The 19325-nt window shown below is 36.9% G+C and overlaps 1 protein-coding gene across 1 annotated transcript in view; it reads left to right on the top strand.

Annotated features, from left to right (window-relative positions):
• The window catches only part of LOC129232674 (FERM and PDZ domain-containing protein 4-like), a 210467-nt gene that overhangs the window by 150231 nt on the left and 40911 nt on the right, over window positions 1–19325 (top strand). The window contains exons 9-12 of the mRNA XM_054866807.1: window positions 4226–4345; window positions 7874–8013; window positions 14555–14777; window positions 18832–18909. Coding sequence (XP_054722782.1) covers window positions 4226–4345; window positions 7874–8013; window positions 14555–14777; window positions 18832–18909 — 561 coding nt within the window. The remainder of the gene's footprint in view (window positions 1–4225; window positions 4346–7873; window positions 8014–14554; window positions 14778–18831; window positions 18910–19325) is intronic.

Below are 19325 nucleotides of genomic sequence, written 5' to 3'. Positions count from 1 at the left end.
TTCACCGAAAACTAAATACCTAAATTAGAACTTTAGCGTGAAAATAAAAATAAAATCATATCAACAATAATATTTTCACAGTTAAAACCACAGCAGCGGAGTCGGAGTCGGAGTCAATCTCATTTTGGGATAAAAGAGTCGGAGTCGAATATCCAAGAATCGGAGTCGGTCATTTGTCCTCCGTGTATAAATGTTTGCCAAAGCTACGAAGTCAGAGTCGAAGTCGGGGAGTCAGAGTCCGATTAATTGTCGGGAACAGGAGTCAGAGTCGGTGTCAGGTGCCCCTAAATTCTCGGAGTCGGAGTCGGGAGTAGGTCGTCAAGAGCTATTTCCAACAAAGTTTGTTTGAAGTAAATCCGCCTTTAAGTTCGGAATCTATATTGACTTTCAGTTTCCCCTTAGGCGCTAATGTTAAGAGATTTGAACTGTTCAAAATTGAACGAAAACTTGTTCAAATCAAAAAGATATTTCGATACATGTTTTTTATCAAAAGTTTTTCCCTACAAAGTTTGTTTGAAGCCACTTCGCTTCTAAGTTCAAGATTTATTTTTGATTTGAATTTCCCCGTAGGCGCTAATGTTAAGTTTTTTTGAACTGTTCAAAATTGAACGAAAAATTGTTCAAATCAAAAAATGAATTATGGAATGAGATGTCCTCGCCGAGATCTTTCTAACAAAAAAAATTTTGTTCGAATCGGACTATTCATTCAAAAGTTATTAGGGGGGGACAGACAGACAGATCGACAGACAGACAGACCGACAGACATTTCTCCCCATCTCAATACCCTACTTTCCAATTTTTAATTTTTCAATATTTATCTAACTATTTTATTTATTTTTGACTTTTTTTTGTTTTTCGGGATATTTTTAAGATGTATTAAGCCTTCTTTCATGCTTTTTTCTTCTTTCTCTGATTTTTACTGGGAAAGTAGGCTAAAAATTGTATTTTCGTAAAATATCGCGTTTTTACCTTTTATAAGCGTCATCGTAGCAACCTTTATTATCATTTTTGTTTCCTTATCTGATTTTTGCTTTCTATACAATTCCCATACTTTACGTTTTCCCATATTTTATGGGTTTTTTTTATTATTATTTGAATGGACATTTTTCCATATTATATGCATTTTATGTTTGATTTAGGCCACTGAGAAACGTGAAATCGGGGTTTCTCTACAGTTCAAATTCATTTCTGGGTTTAGCTAAAAATATAAACTAAATCAGTTGTATTCCACACGTAAGATTTATTTATTGCATTTGATACTCTCGAACAATATTTTCTGGCAATGTTGACAAACTGGGAACAGCTTTATACTAGAATGATTTCGAAAAGGAAATCAGAAGTTTCAAACGTTTGATGATTTTCTAATTTCATTGTTTTATGAACAGAATGGTTATTTAACTTTTTATATAGAATTCTGTATGAGTTAAAATTTCTTTCTCATATGTATCTTCTTTAAAACAATACTAAACGGGTACGAAAATTGTTATTTTCAGGTTACTACTGCATTGCATGTAAAATAATGCACCGCATTAAGCCATCACAACGTAAATCTGCTTAAAAAAATCCTCTACATTTATTGATGATTGTTTCAAGAGCTTCAATTTTCGGAAACAGTAAACAAACGTTTTTAGGCTCTCGTGCAAAGAAGTGAAACTGTGAAATACGTTAGTCTGGAGCATGTCAAGTTTGATGACCGATTTTTTTTGATAAAAAAGCAATTTAGCCCCTTCATAACGTTACGGGTTATTTTCTAGCTTACTATATTGGTGTTTGTAAATAGCGAAAATCAAACAAAAACATCTACCACGACTGCAGTCGCAGGTGGTCGCAGCTAAAATGTTGTTGTTTATTTACAGGGAGGATTAAACTATTGATGTATGTAAATTTTAGCCCACCGGAAGCCGCCGATAAAAGTATATTCCACAATATTTTTCAATATATTTTTTTAGAAAATAATGTTTTTTTATTTCAGGTAGTTCTCAATTTTCATGAATTTTTAATTTTTAACTGCGATGTAATATGCATCCTATAAGTGTGAAAAACCAATCAGAAATGACTTTTATTAAATTTTAGTCCTCCTTATTGAACGAATGAATTAAAACTGAAGTATAAGGCGTATGTCTGAAAAAAGTAAAAACATAATTGTTCAACAATCTCGGCTTTTTTTTTGTAAAAACGAATTTTTTTCTCAAAAAACTTTTATGGAGTAAGTTACTACAACTCAAGGGCTAAGTAATTATGGCATGAAATATTTTTTATCTTAAAACTTAAAAATGGCTATTTTTTCCGCCCTTGAACCACTGTGCGTCGCACAGTGGGCCGAAAACGCCAAAAAGCGCTTATAAATGTTTTTTTTTCCTATACTAAACCAATTGTGAGGATTAATAAATTTGCACAGGCCTACCTCTTAGGCAGTCAGAACTGGAATTTTAGAGCCCCTCGTCCACTACAAAACTGAAGGGAGCCTTTAGAAAGTTGAAGAACCATGAGTGCGGGAATTTACAAAAATTGTTGCTTTTAAGCAGTCTTTTTTTTTCTAATTAATGGCGGGTACATTTAATTTCTCTCGTGTCCAACAATAGTAATAGGACGAAAAGAATGAGTAATCGAATTCTCAAACCAAAAATCGGTTTTTTATCAGCACCAATAACTTCGGAATTCAAAGTTTTTTTTTCTTTCAAAACACTCCACAAAAAAAATGTCCTTTTAGAAATTAATATTAATCTTTACTAACAATAAAGCTGAAAGTCTCTGTGTCCGGAGGATGTCTGGATGTCTGTAGGATGTCTGTGACGCGCATAGCGCCTTAACCGTTCGGCCGATTTTCAGGAAATTTGGCATAAAGTTATTCTGTAGCATGGGGATGCGCACCTCGAAGCGATGTTTCGCAAATTCGACGTGGTTCTTTTTCTATTCCAATTTTAAGAAAAAAACTATCATAAGATGGACGAGTCAATTACGAAATTATCATAACGTGGAACCGTAACATGGGCACAAGCCAATGGGCGAGATGCGAAATGATCATAACGTGTAACCGTAACATGAGTACAAGCCAATTGGCGAGAAAATTCACCATACAATATTTGTAAATATACAGGCGAACCAAAAGACCTTTTAATTTTTCTATTACGGGCAAAGCCGTGCGAGTACCACTAATAGAAAATATAGTAGAACTAAATAGCCCAAACGATAGAATTTTACCGCTCCCATTTGAAGAGAAAAAAAAATTCTGAGTAGAATAAAAGTTTAATTAAAAGAGAGAGGGAGAAAAGTACATCCCCCCCCCCCCCGCGTCCGAATTAATTTTGTGCCAAATTTTCCTGAAGGTGATGCTAAGGGGGCTCTTGGACATAGCAATACGGCGATACGTAACGCATTGGAACACACTTCATATTGCGCAGGAAAAAAAAAGCTGTTTCAAATGACATAGAATATTTCCGGAATTCCCTCACCCTATTATTGGGCAATGCGATATTGTAGCTATAACAAATAATTACAAAAAAACGGTGATTTGAAATTAAACAAAAGCACTTCGAAGTGCCTTCCCGAGGCCGAAGTCATTTTGTAATAATTTCATGACTGTAGGTGCTAAGGGGTCTTCTGAGCATGAAGCAGCCACAAACTCAATTTGTGACAAAATTTTGATGAAGCTTTTTAAAACGTTTTGTTTAAAATACACTTTACTTTTCTTTTAATTTTTTTTTTTTTGAGCCATCACGATTGCTTGTTGCTTTCATTTGACTGTTTTGATGTGCTATCATTTTATTTTCCCGCCAGCACCCTCTGCAGCATCACCGTCGACCGGCCTCACGATGCTGCTCCTCTATCGAAAACCGTCTCCAGGTTGCGTCCATGTCGACACACGCGCATACATACACAGCTACACACACACAAATACATACACCTACACACACACGCATACATACAGACACCTACACATACACACACACCTACACACAACTACCTACACACTCATCACACTCATGCCTACACACAACTACCCACACACGCATCACACTCATGCCTGCACACAACTACCCACACACTCATGCCTACACGCACATACACATTCCCCACCACACACAAACACTCATACACACAACTACCCACAGACTCATACCTGCACACAGACACAAACACACATGCCTACACATCCCCCTTCCTTGTTTGTGCGCTTGATGTGTGTGTGTGTAACTGCTTGTTAACTCATGTGCATGTGTTGCAGATCGCTTCCAAGCCCGGGGCGCACCACCTGCGCTGCGTGTTCCGTGTGACGTTCATGCCGAGGGACGCCTACGACCTCCTACAGAAGGACCCCATCGCCTTCGAGTACCTCTACGTGCAGGTGAGTCCCCTACATGCTCCTTTTCTTCCTCTGTACCTATGTTTATTGCGAGCCCTCGAGCCCTGGTAATGAAACAGCTTATAGCCGAGTTGCCATGTTTGACTAATTTTTGCCAAATCGGCTAACTTTAATTAAACTTGGCTAGGAAGAGTTCAAAATCATTTTTCAAAAGAATGTTTGACTTTTTTGTGGCCAAACAATACTGTGACTTACTTTTTTTTTTTAGCTTCAAGCTTACGTACGAAACTACAAAGTGTTTACATTTGCCGCAGAGTGTTTTTGCTTACCCTCACGACAAGAGGATTAATGGAAACGTGATTTCTTTCTCCATGAGGTTTATGTAGATAGATAACAGTAATATACACGTTTTTTACGTTCTAAACCAACGATGTCTTATCTTTGGCCCGTAAGTTACATCTCTGAAACCTCCTAATGTAGTCTAAAACTGTTATTCAAAAAAGTAAAATCACTTAATTTCAACAATCATTTTTTTAACCCTTAGTAGCCTGATTTACGAAAGTGATTTATTTTTAATATTACTGTGTTTGCTTGAGGGTCTAGATGAAGGGAAAAATAGCTAAAAAAATCACAATATTTATTTTACAATATTTACAATACACAATATTTTGTATTCAACAAAACTTTTAGTAAAATGTGTTTACTTGTTCACTTTGCCGCGCGAGTAATATGTCATAGATAAAATAAAACAATAATGACATTTGATTTTTTTTTTTTTAATTTCGTTGGAAAGAATATTATACAACAGTAAAATACGTACAGCCAACCTATAAAAAAAAAAACTAATAGCAATGTGAACATTCGGTTTAAAAAATTGGTATCAAAAAAGATTGGTATCAAAATTGAAACTCTAGGTTATTAAGGGTTAAACAGTGAAGAAGTCCGCACAGTTGTTTGGAAACTCGCGTAACTCTTAGATTATCTTTGACTTGCTGCCTAGTCTTCGGTCGCCAATAGTTTAGTTTCAAAAATCGCAACTAACCCTAAATGAGTCACCTTGGAGAAAAGTACTTTGTTAAAGAAACCACCAAGCTGACAACGGCATCGCTGAGCACTCACAACATGATTTTATCAAAACCAGCAATCCTGCCAAATGTCACCGAACTTTACGCTATTTTGGAAATTTCTCGCCAAATTTGGCGCCGGAAATAATTTGCCACAAGTGATTCCCACGTGGTGATATCTCGTCAATTTATTGCCGAAACGTTTTCCTGAGTTAATTGCTGCTCATCAAGAGGAACAACATACGAGTTAAAGTTTAAGAAAGAAATAAAATAAACTAAGGTACTTTCTGCACACGGTTGCCATGGTACTGGCAAACGTCCAGTTTAGACAAGTCTATCTAAATCATACATGTAACATTAACTATAGCTGGGGCAAGCATAACCATGCGATATATGTGCGGTTTATAATGAGTTTATTGTTGAGCATATGGAATCTTGTAGCGATAAAACATCAGGGTTTGCAGAGTTGAGAAAATTTCAGCAAAAGAAATCGAAATAAATACTTCATACTTTAATTATTCATTTGCTCTAGACAACTATGACACAAAATAATAATAATAATAATGAATTTTGAATTTTACTTCCCTTTACCGATGCATTATACTTTACTTTTAGTCAAATAATTTAAATAAACCTTTATCTATCATTTCTTAACGGGGGAAAAATGTGTCGGAGATCGGAAATTTTAAATCAAAAACACATTTTGTATTTTCCTGTAACTCATCAGTGAATTCAAAATACCTTGTTTAAGTCAGGTCATATCTGATTTTATAAAAGTTAGTAGATTTAGTGAAATGTTTTCTATTCAAAAAGAGTCGGCGTGACTTTTTCTGCATATACCCGGGATACATCAATTTAAGGGCTAACAAGAGACTGTTTTCTATAAATTTTTAAGAAATTAACAATATTTGCAAATAGTAGGGCAGAAAATAGAATGTGTGGGAACATATTTTTTTTTCTTTTAAAAAAAAAGTACTATTTGTTGTTCTGTGCTAAGAAACTGATGGAATCTAAAAAATTATCTCAGTTAAGATGAAATTTAGTTGAAAGGAATTTGAAAATTTGTTTTCCTCTTTTTATTTTATTCAAAAGAAGAATCCTCTAGTCTTTTTTTCATCACTAACTTCAAAATACATATCCTCCGAAAAAGCAGTGATCTGCGTCGTCTGCTAACCTAACGTCCGCCATCTTTAATTTTAACTGATCGTTCAAAAAGTGAACGCGGGTAACGAAAAACCGAAGAGTTATCATTCGTTAAGCCAGTGAGTTTCGTTAGACTTTTTGAACGCACTCAATGAGAGATTGGTTCCATGTGCAACCGAGATCTTCTAGCAAACACATCTGTCCGAAAAGCGCATGCGTGTAAATAACTTTTGTTGCAGCCTGATAAAATGTAAGCAGCGTTGCATCCTCGCACGCTACGCTTTTGTCCGTTTACTTCAAGGGTCGATTGACAGCCAGTGCCAGCAGCTCTGTGGTTGATTATTTTCACCGCAAGGATCTGAATGAGGGGGAGAAGTAAAAATTTGATGCGCATATTTCGTTTATTTCAACGACACTCTGCTTCATTTAGAGCCTAACTCACATCGGTGATGAGACAGTAATCCTCATATATATAATAGCCAATTCACTGATCGAGTAACGCTCTGACGTCGTCAATAATGAAAGGCGTGATCATTTGATAACATGTTTTCGTGACGTTTGACACGCAGGGAAAGGCTTTATTGTGACAAGGCTGAACTTGATCCGGTTACTTCACTGTTTCACTGGTAAAACTCATTTTAGGGGAATGAAAAAACGAAAAAGGGGCCAGCTATGAACGCCACCTACCGGAGTTGAGGGTTCATCCACTGGAGTGAGGGTCACCAGTTCAAATATCAAACTATCACCCAACAGGCAATGGCTTCGTTCAAATGGAGAATTCATTTTCACCCGTCATATCCTGACGGGCAACTTTCTAGTTTTGAATGAAAACTACCGGAATAAACGATAGGGATGACAGCAGATGAAGCAGAAAAATATAAAAATTACCCATAGAGTAAAGAAATTGACATAGAGAGGCCCTGTCTATGGCAAAAAGGAGATGAAATTGAAGCCGGAATGATGGGATACAGCGGTGCAATGTTGAGCGGGGTTATGATAACGTGATCGCTTCGCGAGTATAGTTTTCACCGATCTCACGAAAGGACCGAATAAAGTAGCTGGCGGATTGGTTTGCATTTTAATTCATGTTTTAATGCAATTTCAAAAACGTGCTTCATAAACTTACAAACATATCTAAGTTTAAATTAACTACCAATTGAGATTTAGTAATGGAATGTTTTGAACCAAGTGATACTTAGCAAGAAGATAAGGCTTCTGGGATACAGCGGTGCAACTTCCGGCTTCCATTTCTTAGTATAGCGGGCACTCTCTATGTAGTTTCTTTGCTCTATGAAATTACCTCAATATTCATAAACGCGTGCTTATGTAATGGCGGTGGTGACTGACGTTTTCTTCCCCGCAGTGCTGCAACGACGTGGTGCAGGAGCGCTTCGCTCCGGAGCTCAAGTACGAGCTGGCGCTGCGCTTGGCTGCGCTGCAAATCCAGCAGCACTTCATGAGCAGCGGAACCACGCCCAACAAGCTCACAGTCAAGACGGTCGAGTAAGTATACTCATCGGTATATTGCATAGAGATATTTTTGAGCGTTTTGTACAAGACGAAGAGTAACTAAATACAGGCTAATGGGGGGCTCCGATCTTACATTTTTGGGAGGGCAGAAATTTAGAATTTACGGAATAAAATGCCGAATGGTACAATACGAGGTTTTTTTTTCCTTTAAATTATTTCAGTTTTGACGTCTTGAACTCGAACTATATTTTTCACAATCACAGATTGTGTTAGATCACTACTTGTCGAGTTTCCTGTTTTTACAAAGAGACAATTTAGGAACTACTTTGATATACCCACCCTCCCAAATCGGAAATTTGGCGACTTTTTTTTCTCGCCAAGCAAAATACTTGTTTTTAGCGCCTTTTTTTCTCGTCAAGATAGATTCTCGCTAAATACAAATAATTAATACATAAAAAATACGGAATCATTAAATACAAAAAAGAATACCTAAAAAATACAATGAATACATAAAAAATACAAAGTTTCGACTCAAAATTCCCTGAAACTTTTCAACAACACTATGTACCGTAGGCATATTGAAAGTTAAAAGATAAAAATAATTAATAGAAAAAAAATATAATTGGAAAATACAACCAGATTTGCAGCAAAATACGGCAAGTCAGAAATCTGCTTGATCACTTTTCACAAAGAAATGGCGAATGAATGAAATGGTGCTAAAACATATATGAAATCCAAAAGTTGTTGCCGCAAAACTTTAAAAAAAAACTTAAAAAATGGTACAAAATACATGAAAATACTAAATTTGGCAACAGCAAAAATCTAAAAGCTGAAAAAACCTAAATTGGCAACACAAAAATAAGAAACTCAACCCTAAAAAGTCCGTAGGGAGTGCCAGATTTGGCGCGTAATTTTTGGGGGGTACATCAAAGTTGTACCGCAACTTACACCCGCCGTATTGTGATTGATGATTTTCTAATATTGGTAATACACGAGGTATATCCATAGAAGAAAAAGAAATGGTCACATTAGGATGCGGTCATGAAAATCTGGTTATTATGGCAATTTGTACTCATGTCATGATAAAGATTAAGTTTACAGCGTATATCTTTGCGGTACATTTATTTCTTCTCAATCTTAAATGACAGGTGTTTGTACTCTGAAAATTCTGTATTTCGATGAAGTTTTGCTTTTTACGTTCATCTATGTTGATGTTCTTCCTGGAAAAAAAAAAGTCATTTTACGCAACTCTTTTTTTTTAAAAGTGAATCTGCTTAAGGAAAGGAACGCAAATTTGAAAAAACATTTTTGTACAAATTTTGTTTCAATATTAAAACATCTAGCTAGTTCCATACTCTTATCGTCATGGTTAATGAAAAATCAGAACAACATCATCTTTAGTCAAGTGAGTGTAATAAGCAGTTCGTAATCACGGGGAAAAAAAAATTGCAACGGGGTTTTTTCCTTTAGTCAAAAGTAGCACTTTTAGTCACTGAAATTGTTAGAATAAGCGAAGAAAATAACATGGACTCACAAAATGCTTTCATTTTCCCAACAGTTATTTTTTAATTCATTTTTTAAAGTGTCCGATTTTTCAAACAAGGCGTGGTCTTGATGACGTCACAAAGGATGCTCTTTGGCGCATCTTTCTATCGCGTTTCCACGTTATGATAATCAAGCAGCGAAATAAACATAGCGCCCTGCGCTTGCTATCAACCCTATTGCTGCCAGTACACGTGAGTAAAGAAGCAGATTAAATATTTTGCTCTGTGAATGGCAACACGGAATGGCATTTCATCATTTGTGATGTCATCGGCAAGAAATGAAAGCCCACCGATTTAAGTGTAATTTTTTTAAAATATTAAACCTAAACGAATTATTTAAAAAATGGTAAGATCCTATGTTTTTAAGCCTGTTCCTTCAGAAAAAAATAATTTTAAAATTTTGGAAACGACCCCATTCTGTTACCAAATTTGCCGAAGAAAGAAATTTTGGGGAAATCACAGCGATCGTCTGCGACCTCTCTTCGGGGCACCCCTGAGTGAGTTTGAAAATTTTGATTTCATGACTATTCGTTGGCAAATGAAACCTCAGAGATCTTTCTTTTCACCCCAGAGATTAAGTAGTAAATGAAAATACAGTAAAACCTGTGTAAGTTGACCTCTTGCGTGCACTACCTTAGTGGCCGACTTATGCAACTGGTCAACTTAAAGAGGTTGATAACTTTTTTCTGTACTTGAAATAACAGAACCTTTTAAAAAATACTAAGCACTTTTTATAATGCATTCAAAATGACAAAATAACTTCTCTGGGTCAGAAAGGACAATTTAAGTGTTCCTGTAGTTTTCAATTATTCCAAGAAAAAGACTTCTCAAACGAAGAAAAGTGCGGCTCAAGTCATGCAGAGAATGGTTTACTGTTTGACCGCGGATTGTATGTCATTTGGCAATCTGCCAAGTAAAGACGATTCCATCTGAATGAATCGAGCAGGGGAGAAGGGAAAATAACGATGGGATTTCGAGGCACGCGTTTTATAATGTCACTAGTGCCTTATTCGTTTATTGCGTTCTCTAAAATAGAATAAGAGAAAAACAAAGATAGTTACCATGGAAACAACAAAAAGAAAATAAAATAGTTTCATTTCGTTCGGGAACGCAAAAGCAAAATGGTAAGCTCAAAACTTTGTTGCGAATAAATAAATCAATTCATTTTTGCCGTGAGAATACAGATCGAATATACTTTAGATTTATAAAATGTTGATGAGAGCAAATTTTCATTTTTCCAAAACTAAGGCTAAATAATAGAGAGGCAAAAGTGCACATCTGTAGCAATTCAACTAACACCCCTATTAACTAATGGATACGTCCATTTCCGCCTATAAAATGGATATCAGCCTTTTCCATATAATCGATGGTCAAACAGTATCGTTACCTGGCTTTCAATCATAACTTTGAGTGTTTAAAGATGCATATTTTTCTTAATGGGAAAGTTTAGTTTGAAATGACTTGAGCGCACTTTTCTTCGTTTGAAAAGTCTTTTCCTAGGAATAATTGAAAACTACAGGAATTCTTAAATTGTCCTTTCTGACCCAGAGAAGTTATTTTGTCATTTTGAGTGCATTATGAAAAGTGCTTAGTACTTTTAAAAAAAATTCTGTTGTTTTAAAGTTTTTCGCTTTCAAACAAAATTTTTATGTCCAGAGAAGCCTTGAAAATTTTCATTATGATTACTATTAACATTATTGTCGCAAGGCAACAAAATTTGTAACAATGGGTTTTATATGTAAACATTTAAAGGAGAAATGACATGAAATTTGCTGTTTTACATCCTAACCGAAATAATAAATTTGTTTTAGAATTTTAATTTTTCGGCGTTAAGTTGTACCTTAAGATGAAGCGAATCATTTAGTGAAATCCCGAAGTCTCTAATTGAGCTAGTTGCTGAAATATAAGCAAAATCAGGCCTCAGATTACTCCGTGACAATCAGGCCAAGTATAATAAAAATGCTTAAAAAGGGGTCAACTTAGACAGGTGTACAATTTACAAGTGGTGGCCAACTTTAAAGGTTTTATGTACCACATTTATTCCTAGATGAGGTTGACGTAGACATAACCACAACATACATAATCAGTTATGAAGATTAAGAAGTTCTGCAACAACAACAATCAATTTCTGGTCCGTAGGTCACATGCGACCCGTCGAATCGTTCTAATGTATTTTGACAGCATTTAGAACGAAAAATCACGCTCAAATTTAATCATACGCTGAAGTCATGTAAAACACACACAAAGCTATCATTTACATCAAAATTTAATCTTCCAAAGAATTTGGAAGAGTGATAAAACTATCTGTACTTCCATGTACCACGGAGTACCGGATTTATTTGGTAAATTTAAAACCCTAAACTGAACTTGAAAAATAGCTCTGGGGGTGGAACTCACAATTAAATGTGTTTAGTAACTTTCCATAATTATGAAAATGAAACTCGTTGAAACCGGTGGCTTCGCATTTGTCGACTTGCTGGAGGAGAAAATGTATGATCCATGAACTTTAAAAAGCGACTTTTTTTCCCCACATTTTCATCTTCAAACAATGATGACTGCCATTACTGAGCCTATAGGACCCCCACATCTCCTGAAAGTTCGTACAAATAGCTCTGTACACCCTGCTCTTAACTATGAAGTAACAATGCTAAAAATATTAGAATTGATGCAACCATTTCCGAGCTGTGGGTGAAAGATAATGAAAGATAAGATTTATTAACTAGTGGTACCCGCACGGCTTTGCCCGTAATAGAAAAATCAAAAGGTCTTTTGGTTCGCCTGTATATTTACAAATAATGTATGGTGAATTTTCTCGCCAATTGGCTTGTACCCATATGTTACGGTTCCACGTTATGATCATTTCGTATCTCGCCCATTGTCTTGTGCCCATGTTACGGTTCCACGTTATGATAATTTCGTAATTTACTCATCCATCTTATGATAGTTTTGTTCTTAAAATTGAAATGGAAAAAGAACCGCATCGAATTTTCGAAATTCATGAAAATCGGCCGAACGGTCTAGGCGCTACGCGCGTCACAGACCTCCAGACATCCTCCGGACAGAGAGATTTTCAGCTTTATTATTAGTAAAGAACCCACACACATACATAACAAACAGTAAGCAAAATAAGATAAAGTTAAAACATACAACGTGAATTACAAACGAGAATCACAAAACATTAAGAAATTCCTGGTTATAGTTCGACATGAGTTAATATTAAGAATTCAACACTAAAGAGCGCCAAAGGCACTGTTCGCAGTGTTAATAAATAAGTTTCATTTGGAGTACAAACACATAAATATGTATTAAACAATATAGTATATGTATTAAACAATATATATATATATATATATATATATATATATATATATATATATATATATATATATGTATCACAGTATACACAAATACTGTTTGACCACGGATCGTATGTAATTTGGCAATCTGCCAAGTAAAGACGATTCCATCTGAATGAATCTAGCAGGGGAGAAGGGAAAATAACGATGGGATTTTGATGCACGCGTTTTATAATGTCACTAGCGCCTTATTCATTTATTGCATTCTCTGAAATAAAATAAGGGAAAGCAAAAATAGTTACCATGGGAACAACAAAAGGAAAATAAGATATTTTCATTTCGTTCAGGAACGTGAAAGCAAAATGGTAAGCTCAAAACTGTGTTGTGAATAAATAAATCAAGTTCTGCCGTGAGAGTATAGATCGAATATACTTTAGATTTAAAAAATGCTGCTGTGAGCAAATTTTGATTTTTACGAAACTAAGGCTAAATAATAGAGAAGCAAAAATGCACATATGAAACAAACCAACTAACAGCCCTATAAACTAATAGATACGTCCATTTCCGCCTATAAACCGGATATTAGCCTTTCCGTGCAATATATGGTCAGACAGTACAGCAGTTTAGTCTTCTTCTTTACTAATAATAAAGCAGAAAGTCTCTCTGTCCGGAGGATGTCTGTAGGATGTCTGTAGGATATCTGTAGGATGTCTGTGACGCGCATAGCGCCTAGACCGTTCGGCCGATTTTCATGAAATTTGGCACAAAGTTAGTTTGTAGCATGGGGGTGTGCACCTCGAAGCGATTTTTCGAAAATTCGATGTGGTTTTTTTATTCAAACTTTAAGAAAAAAAAAACTATCATAAATTACGAAATTATCATAACGTGGAATCGTACCATGGGCGCAAGCCAATGGGTGATATACGAAATTATCATAACGTGGAACTGTAACGTCGGTACAAGCCAATTGTCGAGAAAATTCACCATACATTATTTGTAAATATATACAAGCGAACCAAAAGACCTTTAATTTTTCTATTACGGGCGAAGCCGTGCGGGTGCCACTAGTTACTAATAATAAAGCTGAAAGTCTCTCTGTCCGGAGGATGTCTGTAGGATGTCTGTGACGCGCATAGCGCGTAGACCGTTCGGCCGATTTTCATGAAACTTGGCACAAAGTTAGTTTGTAGCATGGGGGTGTGCACCTCGAAGCGATGTTTCGAAAAGTCGATGTGGTTCTTTTTCTATTCCAATTTTAAGAAAAAAAATATCATAAATGACGAAATTATCATAACGTGGAACCGTAACACGGGCACAAGCCAATGGGCGAGATACGAAATGATCATAACGTGAAACCGTACACTGTTAAAAATGTTCCGGAAAATTTACGGTAATTGTTACTGGCGTCCATGTTGCCAGTAACTATTACCGTAAAAATCAAATGTTAGTGTAAAATTTTACGGTTTCCTCGGTAGGCCACAGCAACCAGTTGGCGCTGGGATCGCTTATTTCTCCGGTATAAATGACCGTAAAAATCAGCGATGCAATTTTACAGTAACAATGACCAGAAAATCTTCCTGAATTTTTAACAGTGTAACGTCGGTACAAGGCAATGGGCGAGAAGATTCACCATCCATTATTTGTAAATATGCAGGCGAACCAAAAGACCTTTAATTTTTCTATTACGGGGTGCCACTAGTAGTAAATATTTCACTCAAACGCTTTGTCTTTCAGGAGAGAGTGCGGGCTGGATCGCTTCGTGCCGGTGTCCCTGCTGGAGACGATGAAGCGGAAGGAGCTGCGTAAGCTGCTGGGGCAGTACCTGAAGCAGGGGCTGCAGGGGCTGTGCGCCCCCGGACAGAGACACCCCACGCCCCTGCAGGCCAAGCTCCACTACCTCAAGGTGGTCTCCGAGATGCCCAGCTACGGCAGCAAGTGCTTCTCCACCAACATGCGGGTCAGTACACTAAGATCTATACAGGCGTCTCTCGTATAACAGTTAATTCGTTCCGTGTCGTATCGATTCCGTGTTATAGGAGACTTTTTTAAAATAATTATTTATTTTTAATACTGATAGGGAAGTTGCAACCTATTAAATGTTCATATTTTGACTATTGGATATTGTTAATGGACCCTCAAAACTAAAAAATTCACCACCGCGGAATTTTAAAACACCGTGATTGATTTTTAATGTTTAAAAATCCAGGCGCAAAAGTGCGCTCTTCTGAAACGTCACGAGCCTACGTCACGGGGCGCGAATGGGCAGCCTTCCGCCGAAGATCCCTCGTTTTCGCTAGGGACATTTTGAGCGCGCTGATATTTTTATTTTTTAGAGATTCAATAATCCTTTTGAACACACCATGGAGGCCGGATTCGTTAAAGCACAATCTAATCATCTTCCTCAAGTAACATCAATGGGGGTATTCGAATATTTCTGAGAGGATGAGAGGTTTAATGTTCCAGAAACGCGAGGAGTTAAGCCTTACGTTTCGTCTTCGAAGCCAACTGCACGTCCTTCGGCTTCTCTCACGGCGGAAGAGCGCATGACGTCACTTCCTGTGCCATTTGACGTCACAAACGCTTGAACATTGAAAATTAATTTAAAAAAAAACTATTTATCATATCGCAAAAAATTTTCACCCATGATGTTCATACATATTACTATATCATATAAAAATAAAATTGAGAAATCGAAAACTTCCCTATTATGCAGGCGCATGAGAAAAAACGGGTTAAGATGTATCGTGTTATATCGAAACCGTGTTGTACGATACTTAGAAATAATGTTAATCAAGGGATGTGTGCCGTGTTACATCGAAACCGAGATTCATGAAAACAAAGTAAAAATTAATTAGAGTTATCAACCATTAACAGAACGTATAAAACAAAAATGAATTCCGTCTTTTTAAAATATAACATTCGTGTTGTATCAAAACCACGAATCATTATATTTAATTTTCGAACCATGTATCGAAACCGTGTTACAATAATCGCAAATTTGGTACCGTGTCATATCGAAACCGTGTTGTAGAAGTATCGTGTTATACGAGGGACGTCTGTACACGATGTGAAAGAAAATCTCCTGTAATCAAAAATTAATATTGTTAAAAAAAAAAAGATAAATTCTGTACCTCACCAGGAAATCTGACGATCAGTGGTGTTCCATATACACCGTATGCTCTCAACTTTTTTTTTAGACATATAGCGTATACCTTCAAGCTTAAAAAAATTTCACATTATGTGTATGATCGCATACATATATTGTGTGTAATGGATTACCCTCGGAAAAATACATGGGAACATCACTGCAGAGCAATAATGGAAAAAAAAAAAAAAAACTCTAGTTGGGGCAAACCTATTGGTTGTACGAGGGACGTTTTTGAAGTAAGGTCCGTTTTGAAAAAAAAAAAAAAAAAAAAGAACGAGTACAGATAGAGCAAAGGTCACTCGTCTGGTCTGCGCTAGTTCTGTATTAGTTACCAGTTTGTTCGGCACTCTTGGCTTCCTCAAGAGGTTTTCCATCTCCAGCTCAGTCACTTTCCTATGCCGGGCTGATGAGTGCCAATGAGCACGAAACTGCAGTCCTCGGCTGGAAATGACTGAGCTGGCGGTGTATTTCACGTATTTTTGCTTTAGCCCTGGCTAATGGGCGGTAATTTACTGAATCTACCTAGGATGTTATATTTAAACCAGTTTTACTAACTTGAAAATGTCCACATGCATCCCTTTGCTTCTTACTGCCTCGTATGTTCTCTGAGCTCATCATTGCTGTTGTGCCACAAACCACCTAGGAAAGACTTTAGACGCCGAAACAAATGAAAGTTGCTGCGAACGAGGTGGGGGCAGACTCAGAGGATGTTCAAAAGCGCCCCAGCCAAAGCCCTGTAAGAGTCCTCATGGTTGACTAAACGGGCGGTAACTTTGTGCGAATAGGTATACAAAAACCTGTACCACGCTATGACAAATGCTTGGAAAATCACGGGAGCAATGTCGAAAAATAGCGTAAGGGTGGTAGATTTTTGTGCACTAAATTACTTAGCTCTATCTGTACTCGTTCCTTTTTTCCTTCCTTTTACAAAAAAGGAAGTATTTTATTCGCGAAATTTTTTTTACCCAAAAATCGGCCTTAATATCTATTTTGCTCACCCCCAAATAAATGTTGAGTTTTTTTTCGACCCGACCACACGTGGATATGTGCCTAGGAACGCACAGACACCCGAAATATCCATTTTGACGATCCCCGAGTTAATTACAACGAGTTTTCTCGTGACGTCCGTATGTGCGTATATATGTCGCATATCTCGAGAACGGAATGTCCTAGAAGGTTGAAATTTGGTACGTGAACTCCTAGTGGGGTCTAGTTGTGCACCTTCTCTTTTATTCGCATTCGGGTGTTTCTAAGGGGGTCTTTTGCCCCTTTTTGGAGGGAAATCATTGTTAATTTCGATGTAAACTCAAGTGGTGTTATCATTTGGCGGACACTTGGCGATAGATCGCCAGTCTTTTGGTCGCCAAGTTTTGTCGCCGACTTGGCGACAAATTTGGCGATTTTTTTTTAAAATCTGGTATAGATTTGTCTACTGTTGGTGATATTTAGAGAGTAAACAATTGAATCCCATTAAAATTGCCAATAATGGGAAAATGACAATAAATTGGAGTAAAAGGCAGTCATGTGATGCACACATCAGCTCGTTTTTATTTCAAAACGGACCTTACTTTAAAAACACGTAATGAGAAGGCTGCGCAGATGCATCTTACAGCATTACGACGCTGCTAGATTAGGTTTGCCCCAAACTACAGTAAGAAGGGAACGAAGTAGAATGGTTTCGTTGTTGCATTTTTTCATTTATCGTCTGTTATGAGGGTCAGTAGCATCTACCCCGATCGCTTCGCTTTCACAAATTATAGAATGATCTAAATGTCACGTTAGCCGCCATAAAATATTTTATTTATCAAATTCTGTTGAATTTAAATGCAAGTTATTCAACCTGTTGACAACAGCACGTGCTTTTTTGAATGACGATTTGAAGGAAACGAAGAGTGTGCTTCAAAAGTTTCTTTGAAGTGATGCCTATTTTTTTAAGGTTAAAGTTACGGTGGTGACTGCTTGCCGTTGACGAAAAAGTGAAAATGAACAACTTAAGAGTTCTTATCGTAACTGTCTTTTGTCCATCACGTTCTTCATATTTCTTTTTCCTTGCAACCTTCGTGGAAATGCCCTCTTCTGCTACGAAACTTGAGCAAGTGCCTAAAAGTAATAATAATAAAAGTAATTTGAATTTTGACATCTTGAATTCAAATTAGGTTTTTCGCAATCACGAGTGTGTGTGTTTTGTGTATGTGTGCGTGTGTGTATGTGTTTCTGTGCGCATGTGTGTGTGTAGGATATGGACGCAACGTGGAGACGGTTTTCGCTAGAAGAGCACTAATAATTAATGGTTATTTAATTAATTTGATTATAAAATGCTGCACTGCCGTCGGGTCTGGAGGTTACATGCAAAGTTTCAAAAGAGTCTGATCACAAAAAGTGGGCGAAAATCGAGTTGCAATCCGAACAGTCAAGAACCAAACCAAGTTAATTAAAACATGGTAAAACTATGAATTCTGGGTTCGCGAAACTTTTTTGTTAATTTGCGTGGAAATAACAGCTCTTTTAGTTTCGCGAATGAGCTTTGAAAACTATTTTCGAAAAAAGCAAACAAAACTGCAACTGGAAATTGCTCTAAATAATTAAAAAAATTTTATTCTTTCAACACCACCAATACTATACTTTTAAATACAATTTTTGAAGACGGTGGAAAACGATATGTATAAAATGAGTGTGTGTAGAACCAAAAGTGAGAGTAGAAATGCGGCGACAAGTTTTTCGTTGCCGTCGCTTTTGGTCTGCCAGCAAGGTCAGAACTTATTTTATACAAATGTGACGACCAGCAAGAGGCCCTGGGCCCAGCTAGGCTGTTCCTAGTCCATTTAGGACCATGATTTTGAAGAGTGTCTCGTTTGCTTTCCAGGATTCGAATCCGGAGATTGCAGTGTTGGTGAGCCCCCGGTTTGGAATCGGACAGATCGCTTGCCTCAGGAATACCAGTGTAAGTTGCTGTTTTTTTTTTTATTTTTTATATCTAGGAAAATTGATATAGTTAATGTAGGGTTATTGTCTTATTTAGTTTATAACTCTTGATGCTGTTGTTGTTGACGTATCCCATGAAAATTATGACTAAATATAAGGCCCCTATATATACGAGCCGACGCATCAGCTTGAGATGAGCCATTTTGGATCGGAGCGGGTGTTTGAGTGGTTGTCTTTTCTGGCGAGTGATCGCGTTTGGTGATTTTTTACTGCGAGCGATTATTAGCGACACGTGTTGTTGTTGTTGCTTGTCCCACTTGGCAGACAGAAACATCATACCAAGTCCATGAAGCCGTGCAAACAAAGTCCCTCCAAAACAGCTGAAGGGTCGGAATACAGCTGATTCAGGTCACAGCCGATGCAAGAGAAAATATG

The sequence above is a fragment of the Uloborus diversus genome, unplaced genomic scaffold (assembly GCF_026930045.1).
Source record: "Uloborus diversus isolate 005 unplaced genomic scaffold, Udiv.v.3.1 scaffold_13, whole genome shotgun sequence".
Lineage (NCBI taxonomy): Eukaryota > Metazoa > Arthropoda > Arachnida > Araneae > Uloboridae > Uloborus > Uloborus diversus.
The sequence above is the reverse complement of the archived record's forward strand: the minus strand, read 5'-3'. Positions and strand labels throughout refer to the sequence as shown.